This window comes from Schistocerca americana, chromosome 7, assembly GCF_021461395.2.
Source record: "Schistocerca americana isolate TAMUIC-IGC-003095 chromosome 7, iqSchAmer2.1, whole genome shotgun sequence".
NCBI classification, from domain to species: Eukaryota; Metazoa; Arthropoda; class Insecta; order Orthoptera; family Acrididae; genus Schistocerca; species Schistocerca americana.
Window position 1 is genome coordinate 388,161,152 of NC_060125.1, and position 20,812 is coordinate 388,181,963.

The 20,812-nt window shown below is 38.8% G+C and overlaps 1 protein-coding gene across 1 annotated transcript in view; it reads left to right on the forward strand.

Annotated features, from left to right (window-relative positions):
* Positions 1-20,812, forward strand: part of LOC124622357 (cytochrome P450 4C1-like) — a 39,242-nt gene that overhangs the window by 901 nt on the left and 17,529 nt on the right. The window contains exons 2-5 of the mRNA XM_047148035.1: positions 12,640-12,746; positions 14,211-14,301; positions 18,296-18,481; positions 20,470-20,539. Coding sequence (XP_047003991.1) covers positions 12,640-12,746; positions 14,211-14,301; positions 18,296-18,481; positions 20,470-20,539 — 454 coding nt within the window. The remainder of the gene's footprint in view (positions 1-12,639; positions 12,747-14,210; positions 14,302-18,295; positions 18,482-20,469; positions 20,540-20,812) is intronic.

Here is a 20,812-nt window from a genome sequence, read left to right on the forward strand (position 1 = left end):
CTATAATAGGGAATATTAGAAGTATTAACAGAAGTGGTAGCTGTTTACGTTGGAAGAGTCTGCCGAGAACAACAACAAATTTTTCATTGACACAATTTTTAGAGCACTATATACCCACAGAGGACTAATATACATGTAATGGACTTCGCAAAAACCAAATGGAACCAAAATTGAATTAGAATTTTTTATCTAAAACTAAAGATATTTTAATTGTCCTAAATCACTTTTGAATGGCAGGTTATTATAGACTCATGACACATGGTGTGAAAACGTATACAAAACTGAAATGAATGAGAACTGTCGAATAGGACACCACAGATGCCGACTATACAGGTATACCAGTGAAAAGGAAGCGATTCCGATTAAATTCAGCAATATGTTAAGCATTCTGCAAAGTCATGGCTACGAAAGAGCAATTTCTTAACAAAAATACTTGCTGTAAATGAACAACGTAATGTAGAAAGACAAGGAAAGAAAACAACCATTCAAATGTACAAAATAGCTATTAAATCGAAGTGTAAGTAGGTAATGATAGACTTTGGTGAATAAAATGAAACTGTTTAGAATTGTCTTCTAATGGAAGTGAGAAGTTACAATAAAAATTTGGTGAGAGCAAGTACTGAAAACTGTGAGTCTTTGTTTACTGCTTTGGCACAGTTCAGTCAGGGAATTGTTGTAGTATACACGATAACAGCTTTGTTTACCCATTTTCTGCAAAGGTGGTAACGGTTCAGATATTATTACACTCGTCAGTGAAGGCGCTGTATTGGTTGACTCACGTATCATGACACCTCTGCAGAAGGAGACTGCAGGTACAATCTGTTTCAAAATATTGACTCTGTAGAAATATAAGCGGTCATGCCCCACCTCATTAACCAAAGAAACGTAAATTTGTGAACAAGCTATTTGCTTATTTCTTTTGCCTCCGGCAGCTAACGGCTGTTTAGCCAGCTAAACGTTGAATAACAGACATTTAGTACAACCCATACGCTGATGACACAACAATGATACAAATACCACAACATATATTATTATTGTGGAACCGCATAACTGTGATGGAAGCTAACAAGCAAAAACGCAATAATTAAAATCTATACATTCGCTTCTGTATATTATTAACATATTTTGAGATTCGAGTAGCTAGATCCCTATTTTCGATTTTGTGCATTTGTTTATAACATCCTCTGTCTCAAACATGAGAACTATAGGCTACAGTGTCATATTTTTTAAGAAATTTGGGGTCGAATGAAAAGAACCATATAATAACTCGCAAAGCAAAGAAAGATCGGAGACACATTACTACTTATTTCAGATAATAAATCATAATTACACTTTATGATAAGTGAGCCCATTCTTAATTTTTCAGTGTTTCAAGTTCTCATGTATTTTGACACTTTCTCTCTCGCTTTTTAACATTATTATGTTTTTTTTTATACTGTTTATCACAGAATATTTGTTTCTGAAAGTAGGTTTAATTTCAACTTGTAAGCTTTCTGTGATTTTCTTTGAAAATCACACATCGTCTTTATTCATTTCTAGCATTTCTAGGCCAGTTCTCACACTAGATACATGTTATCTAATTTCATTCATTCATCTTCCCGTACACCCTTGCGGCAGTATTTTCTTGTCTCTTGGAATTCGGCATGTAACTTAATTCATCACCTTCTATCTGTAAGCCTCGCTACACGTCCCTCTCATCTCCAATTGCACTTTCATTGGAATCCTGGTAGTAATTTCGAATACATATCTCTCCATTACGTGTCAAATAATCCTCAGTTTTTCAATTGTTTTCTGTTTTAATACCCGTATCCATTGCCATAAATTAATGCTGGTGATACACACAGATATACGCCTTCCTTTTCACGCACTTCTGAAGCTCACTCTTGAAAGTTTCTCTTAGCTCACCAATAGTGCTCCACTCTTCTGTTCAATATAGTTCTCTGAATTCAGCCACTTCGTGCAACTAACATATATCCAGATGTTCGTTAACTGGATCTATGACTTCATTTAGGTTTATTTTAACTGTGTTTCATAACCATTTTAAAACTTGTTGTATTAATTTTCTCTGTTCGTCGTTGAAATTTGTCTATACTAGAAACAAATACTAGAAACTCATGACCACGCATTACCCATATATTAAATTGTGAGATCTTCCCAAATTGTCTGTTTCGTTAACGTGAGATCGGGCTACGTAATCCCAAATGTTCAAAAGAGCCTTAACTTTCTTGAACATTTTAATGTAATAAGAGAACGTAAGAACGCTTCTTTATTGTGTATCGATGGGCATCTAGCCGCCCAATCAATTCTAGTGCTGACTTAGTAATCGGAATCGTGTAGTAAAGAGGTCTCACAGAAAGCTCTTCTCCTGCTGGCTTGAAGAGAACAGAACATGTCAGCTAAGAGTTTGAAGAACCTGTTACTATAGAAATGCTTCTCAAATTCAGTATTTTACAGAGGGATTTGCGGTTCTAATTCCCTTTTAAGAGGACTTACAGCTGTTTCATAAGCAATAAATATGATGAATCAAAGTGTAAAACATCAGCTGCTGAAGACTTGAAAAATGTTGAAGGGTAAAGGAAGATAAGGAATACTGGTTTCATTGTGATTGTCTACTGAAGCAAATTATACGAAGGTTTTTACTCTCTGGGTTCCTTGATTTCTACAGTAAAGAGAAGTTGGGTCGTGACGATTTTCTAAAGGATGACGCAGAATTATGATGATTATTTTCCCAAAGGAAAAGCCTGTAACAATGACCCGATACAAAGTAATGCCAACTTAGGAACACACCTTAGTCGTGTATTAGACTCTTACTCTTTTCAGTTCACAACCATGAAATTAAATACGTCTGGCGAATCTTGGATAAAGAAGACTGAATTTCCCTCTTTTCGTTGCAATAAAGTAGATAAAGACTGTGAGAAGAATGATGTGGTACTATGTGGGTTTACATAACACTCTGGTAAGATTAATGCCAGCTGTACGAACAGTAAGCAGCACACCAGGCAATTTATCAATGAAATTTCATTACGAGGGGCACTACAATATTCTCCATCGCCCGTTCATTACACCATAACCTTATTTGTTGGCAACATTATTATACGTGTACCAAGTGATATAACCATTACATATTGAGCATAATGCACATTTAGACACCGAGAAATGTGTTTATCGTAGGTCTGAAAAGAAAACAGAAGTAAACTTATAGAAGAGGAAAGCATGGTTAACTCATCAATCCGAGCATCGCTTAGGCTTAAGTCTCACAAAGTAATTCATAGGATTTTCTCCGCCAGCCATCTTCGAACTATTCACTGGAACAGAACCTTCGTTTTTGTCAAGCAACCGGTTAACTACGCGGAAGGTTACACACGACGCCCTTATGACATTACTAAAGCGCTTCCCAATTTGACGAGTTGAGACGTTCTTCAGATAACTCGTCAGTGAAAATGACATAATGGAGCTTATTTTTTATCTCCCTGTGCGTAAGAGGACGGCGAAGGTCAGCGACCCGAACTGTAGATAAAGTGACCAGCACACGATTTGCTGCCAGACACTGACCGGAGCCCCACTTTCGAGGGCCGAACTGAGCGAGACAGAGGAATCACCAAACATTGGTGATGCTGGTGGTGGTGGTGGCGTACATGGTCGCCGTTTATGTGGCCAGCACCCTGAGGGCTCGGTACCTAATAAGGGCCATCGAAAAGTTGCTTAGACCCTTCCCTCTTCCATTCATTCGTAGCATCACCAATGTTTTTACCTTGCGACCACGGGAAGGTAAGGTGCCGCTATTAATAACACTATGCCTTCCTGACGCATGCTGCTACGCTGCCACAAAATCAATTGGCTCTGAGCACTATGAGACTTAACATCTGAGGCCATCAGTCCCCTAGAACTCAGACCTACTTAAACCTAACTAACCTAAGGACATCACATACATCCATGCCCGAGGCAGGATTCGAACCTGCGACCGTAGCAGGAGCGTGGTTCCGGGCTGGAGCGCCTAGAACCGCACGGCCAGCGCGGCCGGCACGCTGCCACAGTTAAAGTGACTCTCACACCATCCGGTGGGACTCCTATAATGTAATTTAATTTAATTTAAAAATGCTTTTATTCCAGTCTTTGATCACAGTATTAATTCTTTTGACGATGACCGGTTTCAGTCCGTAATGATCATCCTCAGATCTTTTTTACACCATGTCCTAAGGTGATAAGGCCATAATCGCATCGTCAAAACATATAAATGTAATCAGTACAACATCAGACTGGAATAAAAAGATTTGACAGTATTGGTTCACTGTTCGTATACACGACTATGTCGCAACACGTGAATTTAATTTATATACGCTTGATAGATTTTGATAAAGTGACGTCAAAACAAAAGAGAAATAACTCTAATAACTCTATGAACATTGTAATGTAATTTAATTAAACCAGACGCTGATCAGCAATCAGGAAACTAACTCAGTACTCAGGGTGGTTACAGGATTATACAATTAATCGTCTCTCTCTTGAATTATCACAGATATTGCACAATATATATATATATATATATATATATATATATATATATATATATATATATATATATATACATATATCAAAAGTTTAGTTAAGACTCATGTATTCATAGCATCAGATAATACTTCGCAGATCCGTTCGATGTGAAGTAATAAAACTCGTAACTCCAGGTCGTGGTTTCGTCTCGAATACCAATGTAAGATAACAAGCATAATCTTTTGCAGATGAAATCTCATACTAGAACTAGAATCCTGTGATCAGGCCTTTCTGCCTGGGATGTTATCTCACAACCTTGAGAAAGTCTGAAAGTGAAATATATTAAATTACATCTTCCTTAACACTGAGTATGGCTTTTTTCCGGTTTAATATGGATTCACATGTGCTGTGATATGGTATCAATAAAAGCAGATTATCAGGTACAGTCATACAGTTTAAATTAATTTTAGGTCCGCCCCCGGTAGCTGAGTGGTCAGCACGACAGTATGTCGATCGGAAGGGCTCTGGTTCGATTCCCGGCTGGGTCGGAGATTTTCTCCGCTCAGGGACTGGGTGTTGTGTTTCCCTAATCATCTTCATTTTATCCCCATCGATGCGCAAGTCGCCGAAGTGGCGTCAAATCGAAAAACTTGCAGCCGACGAATGGTCTACCCGACGGGAGACCCTAGTCACACGAAATTTTTTTTTTTTTACTGAACGTTATTACCAACATTTTTCCAAAACGAATTTCTCTACAATTTCTGTTGAAAGCTTTGTACAATTGTCTGGAATTTAAAAAACAAATTGGGCCAGGTAATTAATAGATTAAAATTTTTACGAAATTACATCTTTGGTTCTCTCGACTTTCTGGAAAACTACTGCAGATACACGTCTGGGACTTGTTTTACTAGATTCACCAGACCAATAACAACGAAATAAATGGAAATCGTGCTTTACTTTAACTTCTTGCAGTTTTGTTATGACTTCATATTAGCAAAGTTGCTAAATTTCAGGCAAAATCTTTCATTAGCCGTAACTCCGTAACTAAACATTTGCGGACCTATGTTTATATGAACTTTTATCTTTAGTTTTATTGATACAATAACACATCAAACCCCCCGATGAACCACAGACCTTGCCGCTGGTGGGGAGGCTTGCGTGCCTCAACGATACAGGTAGGTAGCCGTACCGTAGGCCCAACCACAACGGAGGGGTATCTGTTGAGAGGCCAGACAAACGTGTGGTTCCTGAAGAGGGGCAGCAGCCTTTTCAGTAGTTGCAGGGGCAACAGTCTGGATGATTGACTGATCTGGCGTTGTAACACTAACCAAAATGGCCTTGCAGTTCTGGTACTGCGAACGGCTGAAAGCAAAGGGAAACTGCAGCTGTAATTTTTCCCGAGGGCATGCAGCTTTACTGTATGATTAAATGATGATGGCGTCCTCTTGGGTAAAATACTCCGGAGGTAAAATAGTCCTCATTCGGATCTCCGGGCGGGGACTACTCAAGAGGATGTTGTTATCAGGAGAAAGAGAACTGGCGTTCTACGGATAGGAGCGTGGAATGTCAGATCCCTTAATCGGGCAGGTAGGTTAGAAAATTTAAAAAGGGAAATGGATAGGTTAAAGTTAGATATAGTGGGAATTAGTGAAGTTCGGTAGCAGGAGGAACAAGACTTCTGGTCAGGTAAATACAGGGTTATAAATACAAAATCAAATAGGTGTAATGCAGGAGTAGGTTTAATAATGAATAAAAAATAGGCGTACTGATAAGCTACTACAAACAGCATAGTGAACGCATTATTGTGGCCAAGATAGATACGAAGCCCACGCCTACTACAGTAGTACAAGTTTATATGCCAACTAGCTCTGCAAATGACGAAGAAATTGATGAAATGTATGATGAGATAAAAGAAATTATTCAGGTAGTGAAGGGAGACGAAAATCTAATAGTCATGGGTGACTGGAATTCGTCAGTAGGAAAAGGGAGAGAAGGAAACATAGTAGGTGAATATGGATTGGATCTAAGAAATGAAAGAGGAAGCCGCCTGGTAGAATTTTGTGCAGAGCATAATTTAATCATAGCTAATACTTGGTTTAAGAATCATGAAAGAAGGTTGTATACATGGTAGAACGTGGTGATACTAAAAGGTATCAGATAGATTATATAATGGTAAGGCAGATATTTAGGAAACAGGTTTTAAATTGTAAGACATTTCCAGGGAAAATGTGGACTCTGACCACAATCTATTGGTTATGAACTATAGATTAAAACTGAAGAAACTGCAAAAAGGTGGGAATTTAAGGAGATGGGACCTGGATAAACTGAAAGAACCAGAGATTGTACAGAGTGTCAGGGAGAGCATCAGGGAACAACTGACAGGAATGGGGGAAAGAAATACAGTAGAAGAAGAATGGGTAGCTTTGAGGGATGAAATAGTGAAGGCAGCAGAGGATCAAATATGTAAAAAGACGGGGGCTAGTAGAAACCATTGGGTAACAGAAGAAATATTGAATTTAATTGATGAAAGGAGAAAATATAAAAATGCAGTAAATGAAGCAGGCAGAAAGGAATACAAACGTCTCAAAAATGATAACGACAGGAAGTGCAAAATGGCTAAGCAGGGATGGCTAGAGGACAAATGTAAGGATGTAGAGGCTTATCTCACTAGGGGTAAGATAGATACTGCCTACAGGAAAATTAAAGAGACCCTTGGAGCAAGGAGAACCACTTGCATGAATATCAAGAGCTTTGATGGAAACCCAGTTCTAAGCAAAGAAGGGAAAGCAGAAAGGTGGAAGGAGTATATAGAGGGCCTATACAAGGGCGATGTACTTGAGGACAATATTATTGAAATGGAAGAGGATGTAGTTGAAGATGAAATGGGAGATACGATATTGCGTGAAGAGTTTGACAGAGCACTGAAAGACCTGAGTCGAAACAAGGCCCCCGGAGTAGACAAAATTCCATTAGAACTACTGACAACCTTGGGAGAGCTAGTCCTGACAAAACTCTACCATCTGGTGAGCAAGATGTATGACACAGGCGAAATACCCTCAGACTTCAAGAATAAAGTAATAATCCCAAACCCAAAGAAAGCAGGTGTTGACAGATGTGAAAATTACCGAACTATCAGTTTAATAAGTCACAGCTGCAAAATACTAACGCGAATTCTTTACAGACGAATGGAAAAACTGATAGAAGCCGACCTCGGGGAAGATCAGTTTGGATTCCGTAGAAATGTTGGAATACGTGAGGCAATACTGACCCCACGACTTATCTTAGAAGAAAGATTAAGGACACGCAAACCTACGTTTCTAGCATTTGTAGACTTAGAGAAAGCTTTTGACAATGTAGATTGGAATACTCTCTTTCTAATTCTGAAAGTGGCAGGAGTAAAATACAGAGAGCGAAAGGCTATTTACAATTTGTACATAAAGCAGATGGCAGTTATGAGAGTCGAGGGGTATGAAAGGGAAGCAGTGGTTGGGAAGGGAGTGAGACAGGGTTGTAGCCTATCCCCGATGTTATTCAATCTGTATACTGAGCAAGCAATAAAGGAAACAAAAGAAAAGTTCGGAGTAGGTATTAAAATCTATGGAAAAGAAATAAAAACTTTGAGGTTCGCCGATGACATTGTAATTCTGTCAGAGATAGCAAAGGACTTGAAAGAGCAGTTGAACGGAATGGACAGTGTCTTGAAAGGAGGCTATAAGATGAACATCAACAAAAGCAAAACAAGGATAATGGAATGTAGTCGAATTAAGTCGGGTGATGATGAGGGAATTAGATTAGGAAATGAGACACTTAAAGTAGTAAAGGAGTTTCGCTATTTGGGGAGCAAAATAACTGATGATGGTCGAAGTAGAGAAGATATAAAATGTAGACTGGCAATGGCAAGGAAAGCGTTTCTGAAGAAGAAAAATTTGTTAACATGAGTGTAGATTTACGTGTCAGGAAGGCGTTTCTGAAAGTATTTGTGTGGAGTGTAGCCATGTATGGAAGTGAAACATGGACGGTAAATAGTTTAGACAAAAAGAGAATAGAAGCTTTCGAAATGTGGTGCTGCAGAAGAATGCTGAAGATTAGATGGGTTGATCACATAACTAATGAGGAGGTATTGAATAGAATCGGGGAGAAGAGGAGCTTATGGCACAACTTGACTAGAAGAAGGGATCGGTTGGTAGGACATGTTCTGAGGCATCAAGGGATCACCAATTTAGTATTGGAGGGCAGTGTGGAGGGTAAAAATCGTAGAGCGAGACCAAGAGATGAATACACTAAACAGATTCAGAAGGATGTAGGCTGCAGTAGGTACTGGGAGATGAAGAAGCTTGCACAGGACAGAGTAGCATGGAGAGCTGCATCAAACCAGTCTCAGGAGTGAAGACCACAACAACAACAACAACAACACATCAAAATATTTGCATATCTTCTTGAATGACCCTGTATATGGGTACATCACGTAATTATTGCGGTAGTACTGAATAGAACAATGGAGACAAGAAATGTTGTGGTAGAGCTTAACTAAAAGGAGAGATGGGTTGACAGGACACATTCTGAGACGTCAAGGGATCACAAATTTAGTATTGGAGGAAAGGGTGGGGGTTAAAATTGTAGAGAGAGACCAAGAGACGCATACAATAAGCAGATGCAGAAAGATGTAGGTTCTTCGGAGATGAAGAGGCTTGCAGAAGCTTGCACAGGATAGAGTAGCACTGAGAGCTGCATCAAACCAGCCTTTGGACTGAATACCATAACACCAACATTGCGCAGAAAGAAACCACAGCTCCCCCATCACCTTTTGCATTTTGTCAATGTATTATTATCACAAGATTTTGATTTGTATTCATTTTAGTGTCCGCCTCCGTAGTCGAAAGGTCAGTGCCACTGAGTGACTGGGGGGGGGGGGGGGCACCCGGATTCGATTCCCGATACTGCCACGTAGGCCTGCTTTTGTTTTCGTTGGAGGACTGGGACAGAGTGCGCTCAGTCTTGTGAGGCCAGCGGAGGAGCGACTCGGCCATTTTGTAGCGATTCAAATGTCAAGGACTGGGAGAGAGATGTGCTGACCACATGCCCGGCCATACCGCACCCAACGAGGTTACTGGTTAAGGGTGACTCGGCGGTCGATCGGGCCAGTTTGGCTCGTCTAGGACCCAAACAAGAACCTTGCCTTTCTTTTCGTTCGTTTAACTGGCAAAGGGATGGCTGAAGAACGGTACTTTAGCCTCTGCAAGTCTCCCATTGATAGAAGAAATTGATTTAACGAATAAATAAGAAAGCGGTATTACCCGTTGGGTCTTGGGCTGACGTTTATTTAGTGAGTTTCTCACATTTCGACAGCGCGAGAGATTGATATTCTTCAAGATGAACACTCTTTTGCTGGTGGTAGACTAAAGGAAATGGATGGTGAATCCTTGACACAGCCGCCGTTCATGTTGGCGAAACATCGAGAAGATCAAGTAGAATAGGTTGGACGAAGATTCCGATACAAAAACAAAGAGGAGAAACGTCAAATAGTGATCATGAAAACCTGAAAACATCTGTAATTAGAAAGAGGTTGGTGACCGTTAGTTAAATTGTTAGACCCACTGGTCAAGGTGGTGCCTTTTTCAAACTTCCTTTAAAGCTCTAGAAATGGATTGACATCACATCGTGGACTTACATGAGTGCTTGTAGACCATAGTGTTTTATACAGTGCTTTTGAGAGCATTCAGTGAAATGAACAGAAAGAAATTCGTATAAGTAAACAGACTGCTTCCCTACAATCACCGAGGACGACCGAGGGTAACATCCTTATCAGATCTACTGATAACCATCAGCACTATGAGGTATTACTGGGAAGCTATTTACTAGGAAGTTATCGACTTACCCCAAGCTGGTGCCGCTGGTGACAAGTATTCACGAATTTTATGCCACAACTATTCCTGCCTGTCTCAGCCAAATATTAAGCTAATTTAATTCCTCCCGTCATTGGACTTCTAATCACTCAGCTCTGTGTCACCACTAACACACCACGATTAAGGATGGTCGACGACATAGACTAGCTATCAAATCTTGTATAACTGTGCAGGAAGGTGAAGTAACACCAGCCGGGATTCGACCTAATTTCGGCTGTGTGTAGGTTTGGGGAAAAACCAGTGGGCCTTACTGAAAGGCGTTTTCTTAAGTCATCACTCTTCTGACTAGTTTGATGCGGCCTACCACAAATTCCTCCCTGTCCCAACATTTGCATCTCAGAGTAGCACTTGCGACCTACGTCCGCCGTTATTTGCTATTTCAAACCTCAGTTGTCTTCTACAGTTTTTACCCTCTACAGATCCCTCTAATGCCGTGTAAGTTATTCGCTGATGCCTTAATAGATCTCCTACCTTACTGTCCCTTCTGACAGTGTTTCACATACAGACTCTTCATTCCTTACCTTACCAGTCCACCTAATTTTCAACAATCTACTGCTGGACCACATCTCTAATGCTTCGATTTGCTTCTTTTCCAGGTTTCCGAGGTCCTCGTTTTACTACCATGCAATGCTGTGCCCCAAACATACATTCTCAGACATTTCCTCAGGTTGAGGCCCATATTTTATACCAATAGACGTCTCTTTGCCAGACATGACTTTGTTGCCAGTGCAGTGGCAGACACATGCGCTAGGGGTAGTGTCTTTGATTAGTAACCAAACGTCCTCGGTACCGCATTCGATGGCAAACCAGCCCTGGAGGCGGACGAATCAGCAATCATAAACGGCATGAGGATGCAGAAGGCAATGGAAGCCACTACATTACAGACACATAATGTGTGTAAACAGGACATGGAGACAGTATTTGAAAAAAGTGAAATGATGATCTCTCCATTGGCGAAAGATTTCGAACTAGTCCCCGTTTCGGGTCTACAGGAGAAGACTGCGAAGGGGGAGGTGACTAAGCCAAAAAGAATGAATAGCCAAGGAAAGGATAACGTTCTACGATTCGGGGCATGGAGTGCCAGGAGTCTGAATGCGATATGGAAGCAAGAAATTATAAAAAAGCAAATACTAAGGCTCAATCTAGTTGTATGGGGATCAGTGAAGTGTCGTAAATAAAAGAACCTTACGTCTGTAACGTTATTTTCAACCTCTGCCGTAGTGAATGGTTCTGAATACGTAGTATAATGTTTTCTAGATGCTTTTACAGTTGTAAAATAAAAACAGTAAGAGCTGAAAGCTAGGGTGACCTCATTTCAATAATCGTATGTTAATTAATTATATCTGCACTGCCGCAATAGTACTGCAATACAGCCATATTTAATGACATAAGCAAATTTTTTCATGACTTTATGCACTGGACTTAGACGAATTTTTTTCTTGTGCTTTTCCGTAAAAAGTTATATCCTGTACTGATATTAATATTTCATTATCAGGTGACAAATAGCAAATTTTAACACAAAATTAAGACTTAAAGTAAGGAGCAGTACTCTAGTTTGCATCTTTGGGAGTGATAATAAAATTAGCAACAACTTAAATTAATAGAATTGGGCGTAAGTGTCAGTAGGTCTGCCCTTCACTCGTCATTATATCAGAAGAAACCAAGCATTGAATGGACTTGGCAAGGAGTAAAGAGAACGAAATTTGATTACATAATTTTTATCAAAAATAGGGAGACTGTACTAAGGTTAACGGTGTTGAGCAACTTTTGAATTGCTGGCGACCATAGACTCATAAGATAAACATGAAAACAGACACACGTTTGGAAAGACTCATAGTACGGTAAGGTATGCTGATTACTACAATACATTTGTGAACAGGAGGGAATAACAGATCAAACAAAGCAATACGTTTATGGCCTTAGAAAATAAAAACGTTTCAGCTATCGATGAGATTAGTAATTGGTTAACAAAGAAACTTATGCAAACAGCAAAATGTACGAAAATAGTCAAAGAGTGGAATTCCTCAAGTACAACAAATAAATTAGTAAAGCACAATTGTAACACGACGACTTCTAGGACCAGCTTATTGACAGCTGACCATTTCCAAATAATAACTGACATTATAGGACGAAGAAATGAGAGTGCATTATCATTTAACCTGGGATTCACTGATTTTGAGAACCACTGACTCAGCTCCTACATTATCTTAAATGATGCTGTGTAACGTAACTGTCTTGTCTGTTGCAGAATTGGCGAACGTGTTCGACCGCATGAGTAAACAGTACTGGCCGATGTTTCGTACTTGGCTTGGCCACACCCCCGAAGTTCACCTTATGAAGGCAGAATACGTTGAGGTAGGCAGCTGAAATAATTTTGTCCGTCTCTTGTACTTCATCAATCCCGCCATTATTGTGAGCACTGAATTCCTACATGTTGTTGTTGTTTTTGTGGACTTCAGCTCAGAGACGGGTTTAATGCAGATCTCCATGGTACTCTATCCTGTGCAAGCCTCTTCATCTCCAAATAACTACTGCAACCAATATCCTTCAGAATGTGCTTAGCATATTCATCTCTTGCTCTCCCTCTACAATTTTTACCATCCACGCTTCCCTCCAGTACTAAATTGGTGATCTCTTGATGCCTCAGAAAATATCCTCTTCTTGTCTAAACTTGTTTACCGCCCATGTTTCACTTTCATACACGGCTACACTCCATACAAATACTTTCAGGACAGACTTCCTGACTCTTCAGTCTGTACTCGATGTTAACAAATTTGTCTTCTTCAGAGAGGCTTTCCTTGCTATAGCCCGTCTTCATTTTATATCCTCTCTACTTCGACCACCATCAGTTATTGTGCTCCCCAAATAGCAAAACTAATTTACTACTTTAAGAATTTCATTTCCTAATCTAATACACTCAGCATGTAAGTAGGCTGTTTAGGTTTTTTATTGGTAACGCCACCTCTGTATGAAAATCACTGGCTGTGCTGAGTGCAGTCTGTGGGTAGTTTGCATTGTTGTCTGCCATTGTAGTGTTAGGCAGCTGGCTGTGAACAGCGCGTAGCGTTGCGCAGTTGGAGGTGAGCCGCCAGCAGTGGTGGATGTGGGGAGAGAGATGGCGGAGTTTTGAAATTTGTCATGAACTGCTATATTTATATATGATGATATCAAGGTAAATACATTGTTTGTTCTCTATTAATATCTTTCATTTGCTAACTATCCCTATCAGTAGTTAGTGCCTTCCATAGTTTGAATCTTTTATTTAGCTGGCAGTAGTGGCGCTCGCTGTATTGCAGTAGCTTGAGCAGCGAAGATTTTTGTGAGGTAAGTGATTTGTGAAAGGTATAGTTTAATGTTAGTCAGGGCCATTCTTTTGTAGGGAATTTTGAAAGTCAGATTGCGTTGCGCTAACAAAATATTGTGTGTCAGTTTAAGCACAGTCATGTATAAATTGTTCAAAAGGGGACGTTTCAAGCATCACTTGATTTAATTATCCTCGTTTTGCTTTTGATGTTCACCTTATATCCTCCTTTCAAGACGCTGTCCATTCCGTTCAGCTGTTCTTCAAGGCACTTCGCTCCTACTTATATTGACCAAATGGGCTTAATACACTGGATTCATATCTGAGAAGGCCAAATGCTGAATGGATTAGACAAATCCTGAGTGTTGTATTATATGTATGACGAGTATCCCGCTCACTTCAGATAATGTATCTATACGACGTGCATGTCAAAGACTTGGCAAAATTTAGAGAGGGATGCACCGTCGGGCTTGGCTAGCATTGTGCTGAGATTTACATTTATTGTATTCCCGTTTCAGAAAATAATGACGAGCAGCGAACTGATCACGAAGGCCCCTATTTACACGTTTCTGCAGCCTTGGCTTGGCGACGGGCTACTCATGAGCACTGGTAAGTAGCGTTGTCAGTTAAATGAACGACTACCTACCAGTTTGTTAGATTTTGTTATTAATATTAGTTACTATTAACTAACACATCTCGTAGGGGAGATAACTCCAAAAGAAGATCCTTGGCGTGCTAGAAAGGGTACTGAGCACATGGCTGGTAACAAACTTTCGGTAAACACGCACTACTCCTAATACCCCAAAGAGCTTCGAAAAAAGGACGGTTTCAAAGGTAATGACAAAACTATGAAAAGAGGCAAACGAAAATGGATCATCGGGTACATCAAAGTAGTAATCTAGAATGTTAGAGGTAGAACTTCAGATGTACTAAAAGACTTAAAAATCGATGATGTAGCAATCACAGAAATGAAAATGAAAATGAGAGGTAATAAACAGATAGAAAATTACGTTATGTTGAACCAAATGAAAGAGCAAGCAAAGGTGTAGCATTACTCCTGCAGAAGAGATGGGCAACACAGATCAAAGATGACACATACATAAACGAATGAATACAGTCAGACTGAAAAGAGGCAACGTCGCCGCTAAAAGCACATATCCACCAGAAGAAGCAAAAAGATTGAGTCTAGGATATTTTATGAAGAACTACAGAAGACTATGAATATTTACAATGCTACGGAAAGATAAGTATAGTATACGTATAGCTGGGCGAATAGAGAACGTAGATCAATAAATCGCTACATTTTGGTAAATTGTGAGCTTGTAAAAGACAAGATGTAGATAATATAATTTTTTAGTAATTTCCAGAATATTGCGCAATGGAAGAAAATGACAAACCAAACGAGTAGCCAATAAGATCGAAGTATTTATGAAGTGGATTTGTTTGAAGAGGCGAGCAAGAAACATCTTCTTGAAACCAGATGAAATAAAGAGCTAGGATACTTGCAAACTAAAGAAAATATAGAAGAAGAATGGCAAAATCTAAGTAATGTGGTATGTAGAGTATCAGGAGAAGCTCTCAGCAAAAAGAAAACAATAAGTCAGAGAAAGGGCTTATAAATTGGGAATCATGATAAAATGAAAGCTGTTAAGGAAAAACAGGATGCATGCCCAAACACTTAAACAACTCCACAGCTGAGAAGAAGCAGTACGATAAGGGTAGAAGAAACCAGGAACAATGGAACAGATTTATTTCTAATATCGACAGTTATGTTCATGGGAGACAGCAAATCGCCCATAAGTTTTTAAAAACTTGAAACACAATAGAAACTGAGAAGGTACAAATAAACAATATTGAAGAAAAACAATGGGTAAATTATTACATAGGAGTATGATATGATGGAAACTGAACCGTTAGTTGAGAAGGGAGTAGATGAAGTACAGTCTGGCATAATATCATCTACCTTGTCGTCATTTATGAACAGAAAAGCAACAATAAGAGATTATATTGCGGTGAATTGTTAAAACACGAAGGAATGCTACGTATAAGACTGCCGCATCTCTTCAACGGATGTTGGAAAAACGATAGTATCCCAATACTAGAAGACTGCTAAAGTGCTATCAGCTGTCTTAAAAAAAGCTGATAAAAGCCTATGCAGTAACTACAGAGGAATAAAAGTTTGCTGGACTCAGCACACACGATATGTGCCAATATTTTAAACACAAGTCTTAAAAACAGAACGGAAGTAGCACTGCATGAGGAACAAATGGGCTTTAGTTAAGGACGCTCAATGATTGACGCAGCTTTTATTTTACAGCTGTACAAACACATAAAGTCTAAAATGGGCTAAAGAAACACACTGCTCTTATCGATTTTAAAAAAAGCTTTTGAAAACGTCAGTACACAGAAACTTTGGAAGATAGTGACGAATCGCGAATATCTGAAACATTTAATAAACTTGATATAAGTTTATATCAGAGCACGACTATCATTCTAGATCTCGACAGAAAAACGAGTATTGAGATACCAACGAACAAAGGAGTACAACAAGGCTGCTGTATCTCTCCAACTTTGTTCAACATTTACGTACATGTATCTCAGAAAACAGAATTTCGAAAAGGTATACACCTAAACAGAAGAACTCTTTTAAATAACTTCCTATATATCGACGATGCAGTGATCCTAGCAGATCAAGAAGATTACGTCCAGAACAGAATTTACTTACTGAAACAGATAACTGCTGAATGTGACATGTAAAGCTCAACAGAAAACGATAATAACTTCGATTGGCAAAGGACACATTAGAACAGATGTAGTGATGAATCAGAAAATCTTAGGATGAGTAAACCATTCCAGTTAGCTTGGATGTGAGGAGACAAATAGCTACAGCAAAGTTTTGACAATTAAGCTTATTACACGCAGTTACCAGATGTTGTAATTAAATTTTTCTGGGTGATTAGCAAAAAGCAAAAAAGCACAATAAATGAAATTTCTGAGAAGCGATAAAGGCTGCACAATAGAAGATTGACTAAGAAGTAAAGATAATAGAGAAAATGGTCTAATTCAGAAAAAAATTTAGGTTGTAGAAGAAAATCGGACACATACAAAGAAGGGAGATTGAAAGACTCCCCTTAAAGGCTGGAAATTACATGCACGAAGGAAGAAGAGGTAGAGGAAGAGTCTAGGAAAGATAGGTACAGTAAGATGGCTCTGAGCACTATGAGGGTACAGTAAGAGGCAAATTCGCTTAATACCTGAAGGGAAGGAGAATAGGAATAAGAAGAAAATTAACTGTACTGTATACTATCTGCTTCAGAGGCAAGATTTTTGTGTATTCATATTTATATTATCCATTTCTTGCAGTCTTTGATATTGGTGTCATATGTTCAGTCTTTGTGTAAGACACCTGAATATTTTTTTTTCTGCAGTTATTTTTGAAACCCTGATGTTCCACTGCCTTATCTCCAGACTATGTGGCAAGGATGTCAACTAAACCGAATACCGAATACTAGTAATCTACTGTTTTCGGCCCAGTTCCATTTCGTTATTCAGTTCACTATTTCTTAGCTCTTCTGCAACCTCTTGGATTACTTTCTCAAGGACATAATCGAATAAGATGGGGAATTATCATGTGCTTGATTGACACCCGTTCGCACCTCAGTACTTCTCTAAAACTTAAATTTATGTCTATCAGTAATTGCGTGATTACTCGCAGCAAACTATTCCAGCTTTAAAAATTCAGAAGTAATGTCAACACAGTCCACGTCTTTTTCAAGCCGACAGACACTTAAGCGTGGAATAAAAATATTAGTATTACGTCTTGGATTGTGAGCTTAACACTTAGGCTCCTGTCAAGACTTTTAGTTCCAAAATTCCCCTTAATACTCCCTATGCCCGCCATCTACGCGTTTCTATAGTTTACTAAGTAGTCCTTTAGAAAGTGTCTTGTATATAAATAATAAAGCCGAGACCTCTTTGCAGTATTCAGCCTCACTTTCATCACCTCCCTAATGTAGACAATGGGTTAATGTGTACTTAGAATCTTGGACCATTCGCCATAACGTACGGAACAGATTTTCATCAATGAATTTATGCGCCTCCGTAACAATCCGTTCTCATCCCTTCTTCGTTGTTTTTCATATTTTAAATCGTTTATACAACTTTGATTCTGGATAGTTCTCTTCAATAATTGAGGCGAACGGATACTCTATAGGTTCGTGAGTGTTTAATAATGTCTAATTTAGCAGCAGCAGTTGGCTGAGAAGTAGAAGTGACTGGAGGTTGTGCGGACGCAAATACGTTTTAGTAGTCACACAATTTTACTATCAAACTATTTTGTGCTATATCATAATACATCAGGTAAAGCATTGTCAAACAAAAATTATGTCAAAATAATCAGTTTGTTTTTCGAAAATTATTTTCAGTTTGATAAAGCTGGTCACCACAATTTTAATTAACATAATTACTACTGTTAAAACAGACTCGTTGATGACCAATATTGAATGTTATTCATGAATTTTACCAATGTTTCTGTTTTTTGGTTTTACTTGTATACATCAGTTGTGACTGTACCAAAACTAACGAATTTGCTTTTGTGTGACAGGAGCAAAATGGCACTCTCGGCGGAAGATGATCACGCCTGCTTTCCATTTCAAAATTCTCGACAACTTCATTGATGTCTTTGCAGAGAAGTCGGAAATACTGCTAGACATACTGAAGACCAAAGCCGATGGAAAGCCATTCGATATCTATCCATATATCACCCGTTGTGCTCTGGATATTATCTGTGGTAAGTTATGATCCGCTGAAAGACTTGCACGTTCCACAATAAACCGATAGCAAAAATATGCCATTAGTAATACACATAAGAGATGACTAAATCATGTACCCTTAACTACACGAAATAATTTTTTAAACTCAGATATATAATACTGATAATAATAATAATAATAATAATAATTGTCAACCTGCAACTTAAAAATATTTTTTACTTCTTTCAATCGCAAGTCGTGAGAGCAGAGAGGGCTGTTTTAGAACTTCGTTCTTTTCAGCGAAATATAAGGTTATAAGGTTGGAAGAGAACAGAGAAAATCCCAATTGGGAATATGTGGGAGGCTATTTGCAGTTCCAATATTCGCCTGGTGACCAAGGGGAACTTCCCGAAAATCTTGGTCAGACTGTAGGATCACAATTATTTTAATAAAATTATAAACAGCCGACCAGTTGCAATGGATAAAGAATTCTTTACCTAGGTTTCGACAAATGTAAATTTGTCTTCTTCAGAAGGTGGCCTAAGGACAATGAACATCATAGCTTACATTAGAAAAGTATGAAACTTAAGTCAAGAATAGATTTTAACACAAATTAGAGAGCTCTGGCATTACAGAAATATGAAATCGACGACTCGTACATACAATTTTACATTAGTATGGACTAATGTACCATTGCCATTTTTACAAGTGTCGGCATAGATCCATTTGTCAAAATTAAAATATAGCCCTAGAATTAGGGTTTGTCATGTAAATATAAATTAGTACATGGATCTTGCAGAGCTCACAAGATCCATGTACTAATTTATATGCGCCACAGAATTCTTTGTGGAAAATAAGTGACATGGGCATAGACGAAGTGATCTTCCAAAGATCGTCTGAGAGACATCGCAGTGTGCCCAATGTGATATGTGGTGTGCTAGGGAGCAAGGCAGCTGAACTTTTTATTTCGTGTGATGGTTACGTTATCTCTGTATTTATCGGTACTTAACAGTGTTTACATGGAGGTCCATTATTAGGGTTCACATGTAAACATCGTCAAGAGTCGTGTCATGATATATTTGTAACAAAGATGGAATTTCTACCTTATAATACAGTTAATTGTGTAAATCATGATGCGCTGTATAGGCGAGTAGTAATATGTATCGTTGCAAACAGCAACAGCAGTACGCAGACACTCCCAAATGTCCCTCTCAGCAGCACAGTCCACCAAGAAAACCACAATACAGTGGTGACGGAATGGTGGGAAGGGGGAAGAACATGGATGCAGCTGTGGAGTCAACAGAAAGTGAGAAGTAATTCAAACCCGATAAACGTGACACTGGAAGGGAGGGACAGGGAACAGAGGGGGAAGGGGTAGTCTGAAGAAGTGGGTCCCCAAAGGATGGGAACCAAAATTCCCGAGATTTGGACTCAAATCCATACTATCTGACGAATAAATAAAACTTCTGTAAAGTCCATGTTATAAAACTTATTGAAGTACTAATGAAATTAGTGTACTCTCATCCATAACATGCATTGTGAAATCGCTTGAGTAAGTTCTTCGTCAACATCTGCACTGCAATTTGCATGCGGTTAATAAAATGGTAAAATTCCATAAGAAAATAAATGCACAATATAAAGTATTTTCTCAAGTATAAAACAATAGTTGTTCGGTCACTCTGATAATAGTATCTAAAAATTCAGTGGTTAAATCGGTAGGTTATTCATTCAACTGGCAACGTATGAGACAAGCTAAATGATCAAGTAATACCAGACAATTTCTAACGATGGTATAACAATAAAATAAAAATTATTATACCAAAATAGCGGTAGCATCATTCAAAAAATTTACGATTACTTTGGCTCCAGCCAAAATAAAAATTATCAAATGTTTTTCTATACCTCTAGCCCGGACACTCTGTATAATGACTGCCACTAGAAGCTACCCATTCAGCTGTTCCCATTTTTTATTAAGTTCTTGGAGTGGTAATGTTAACTGTACAGCTGATTCGTCTTTTTTTTCTAGAAACGGCGATGGGAACTTCTGTAGACGCCCAGAGAGGCTCTCAGTCTGCGTACGTGTCTGCCGTCTACAGGTAAGCTTTTGCAGCTTTTTGCTTGCGTCTATGAATTAATTTATACTTTCGTCTTAGCACCACATGCACCTTGAAAGTCGGTAAGAGATGGAACTTGTACGTAACTTGCATCTAATCATACGTCAAGATTCAGTACCCGGAAACTTCATTTATGAGAATAAGCAAGTCTTTTAATGATCTGATTCTAGATATGCCAGTAGCATCAGAAAGATTTACCGGAGCAACCATAAACTGATCGTACTTTTAAAAGAGGGAAATTTTGCTTCTTTTCAG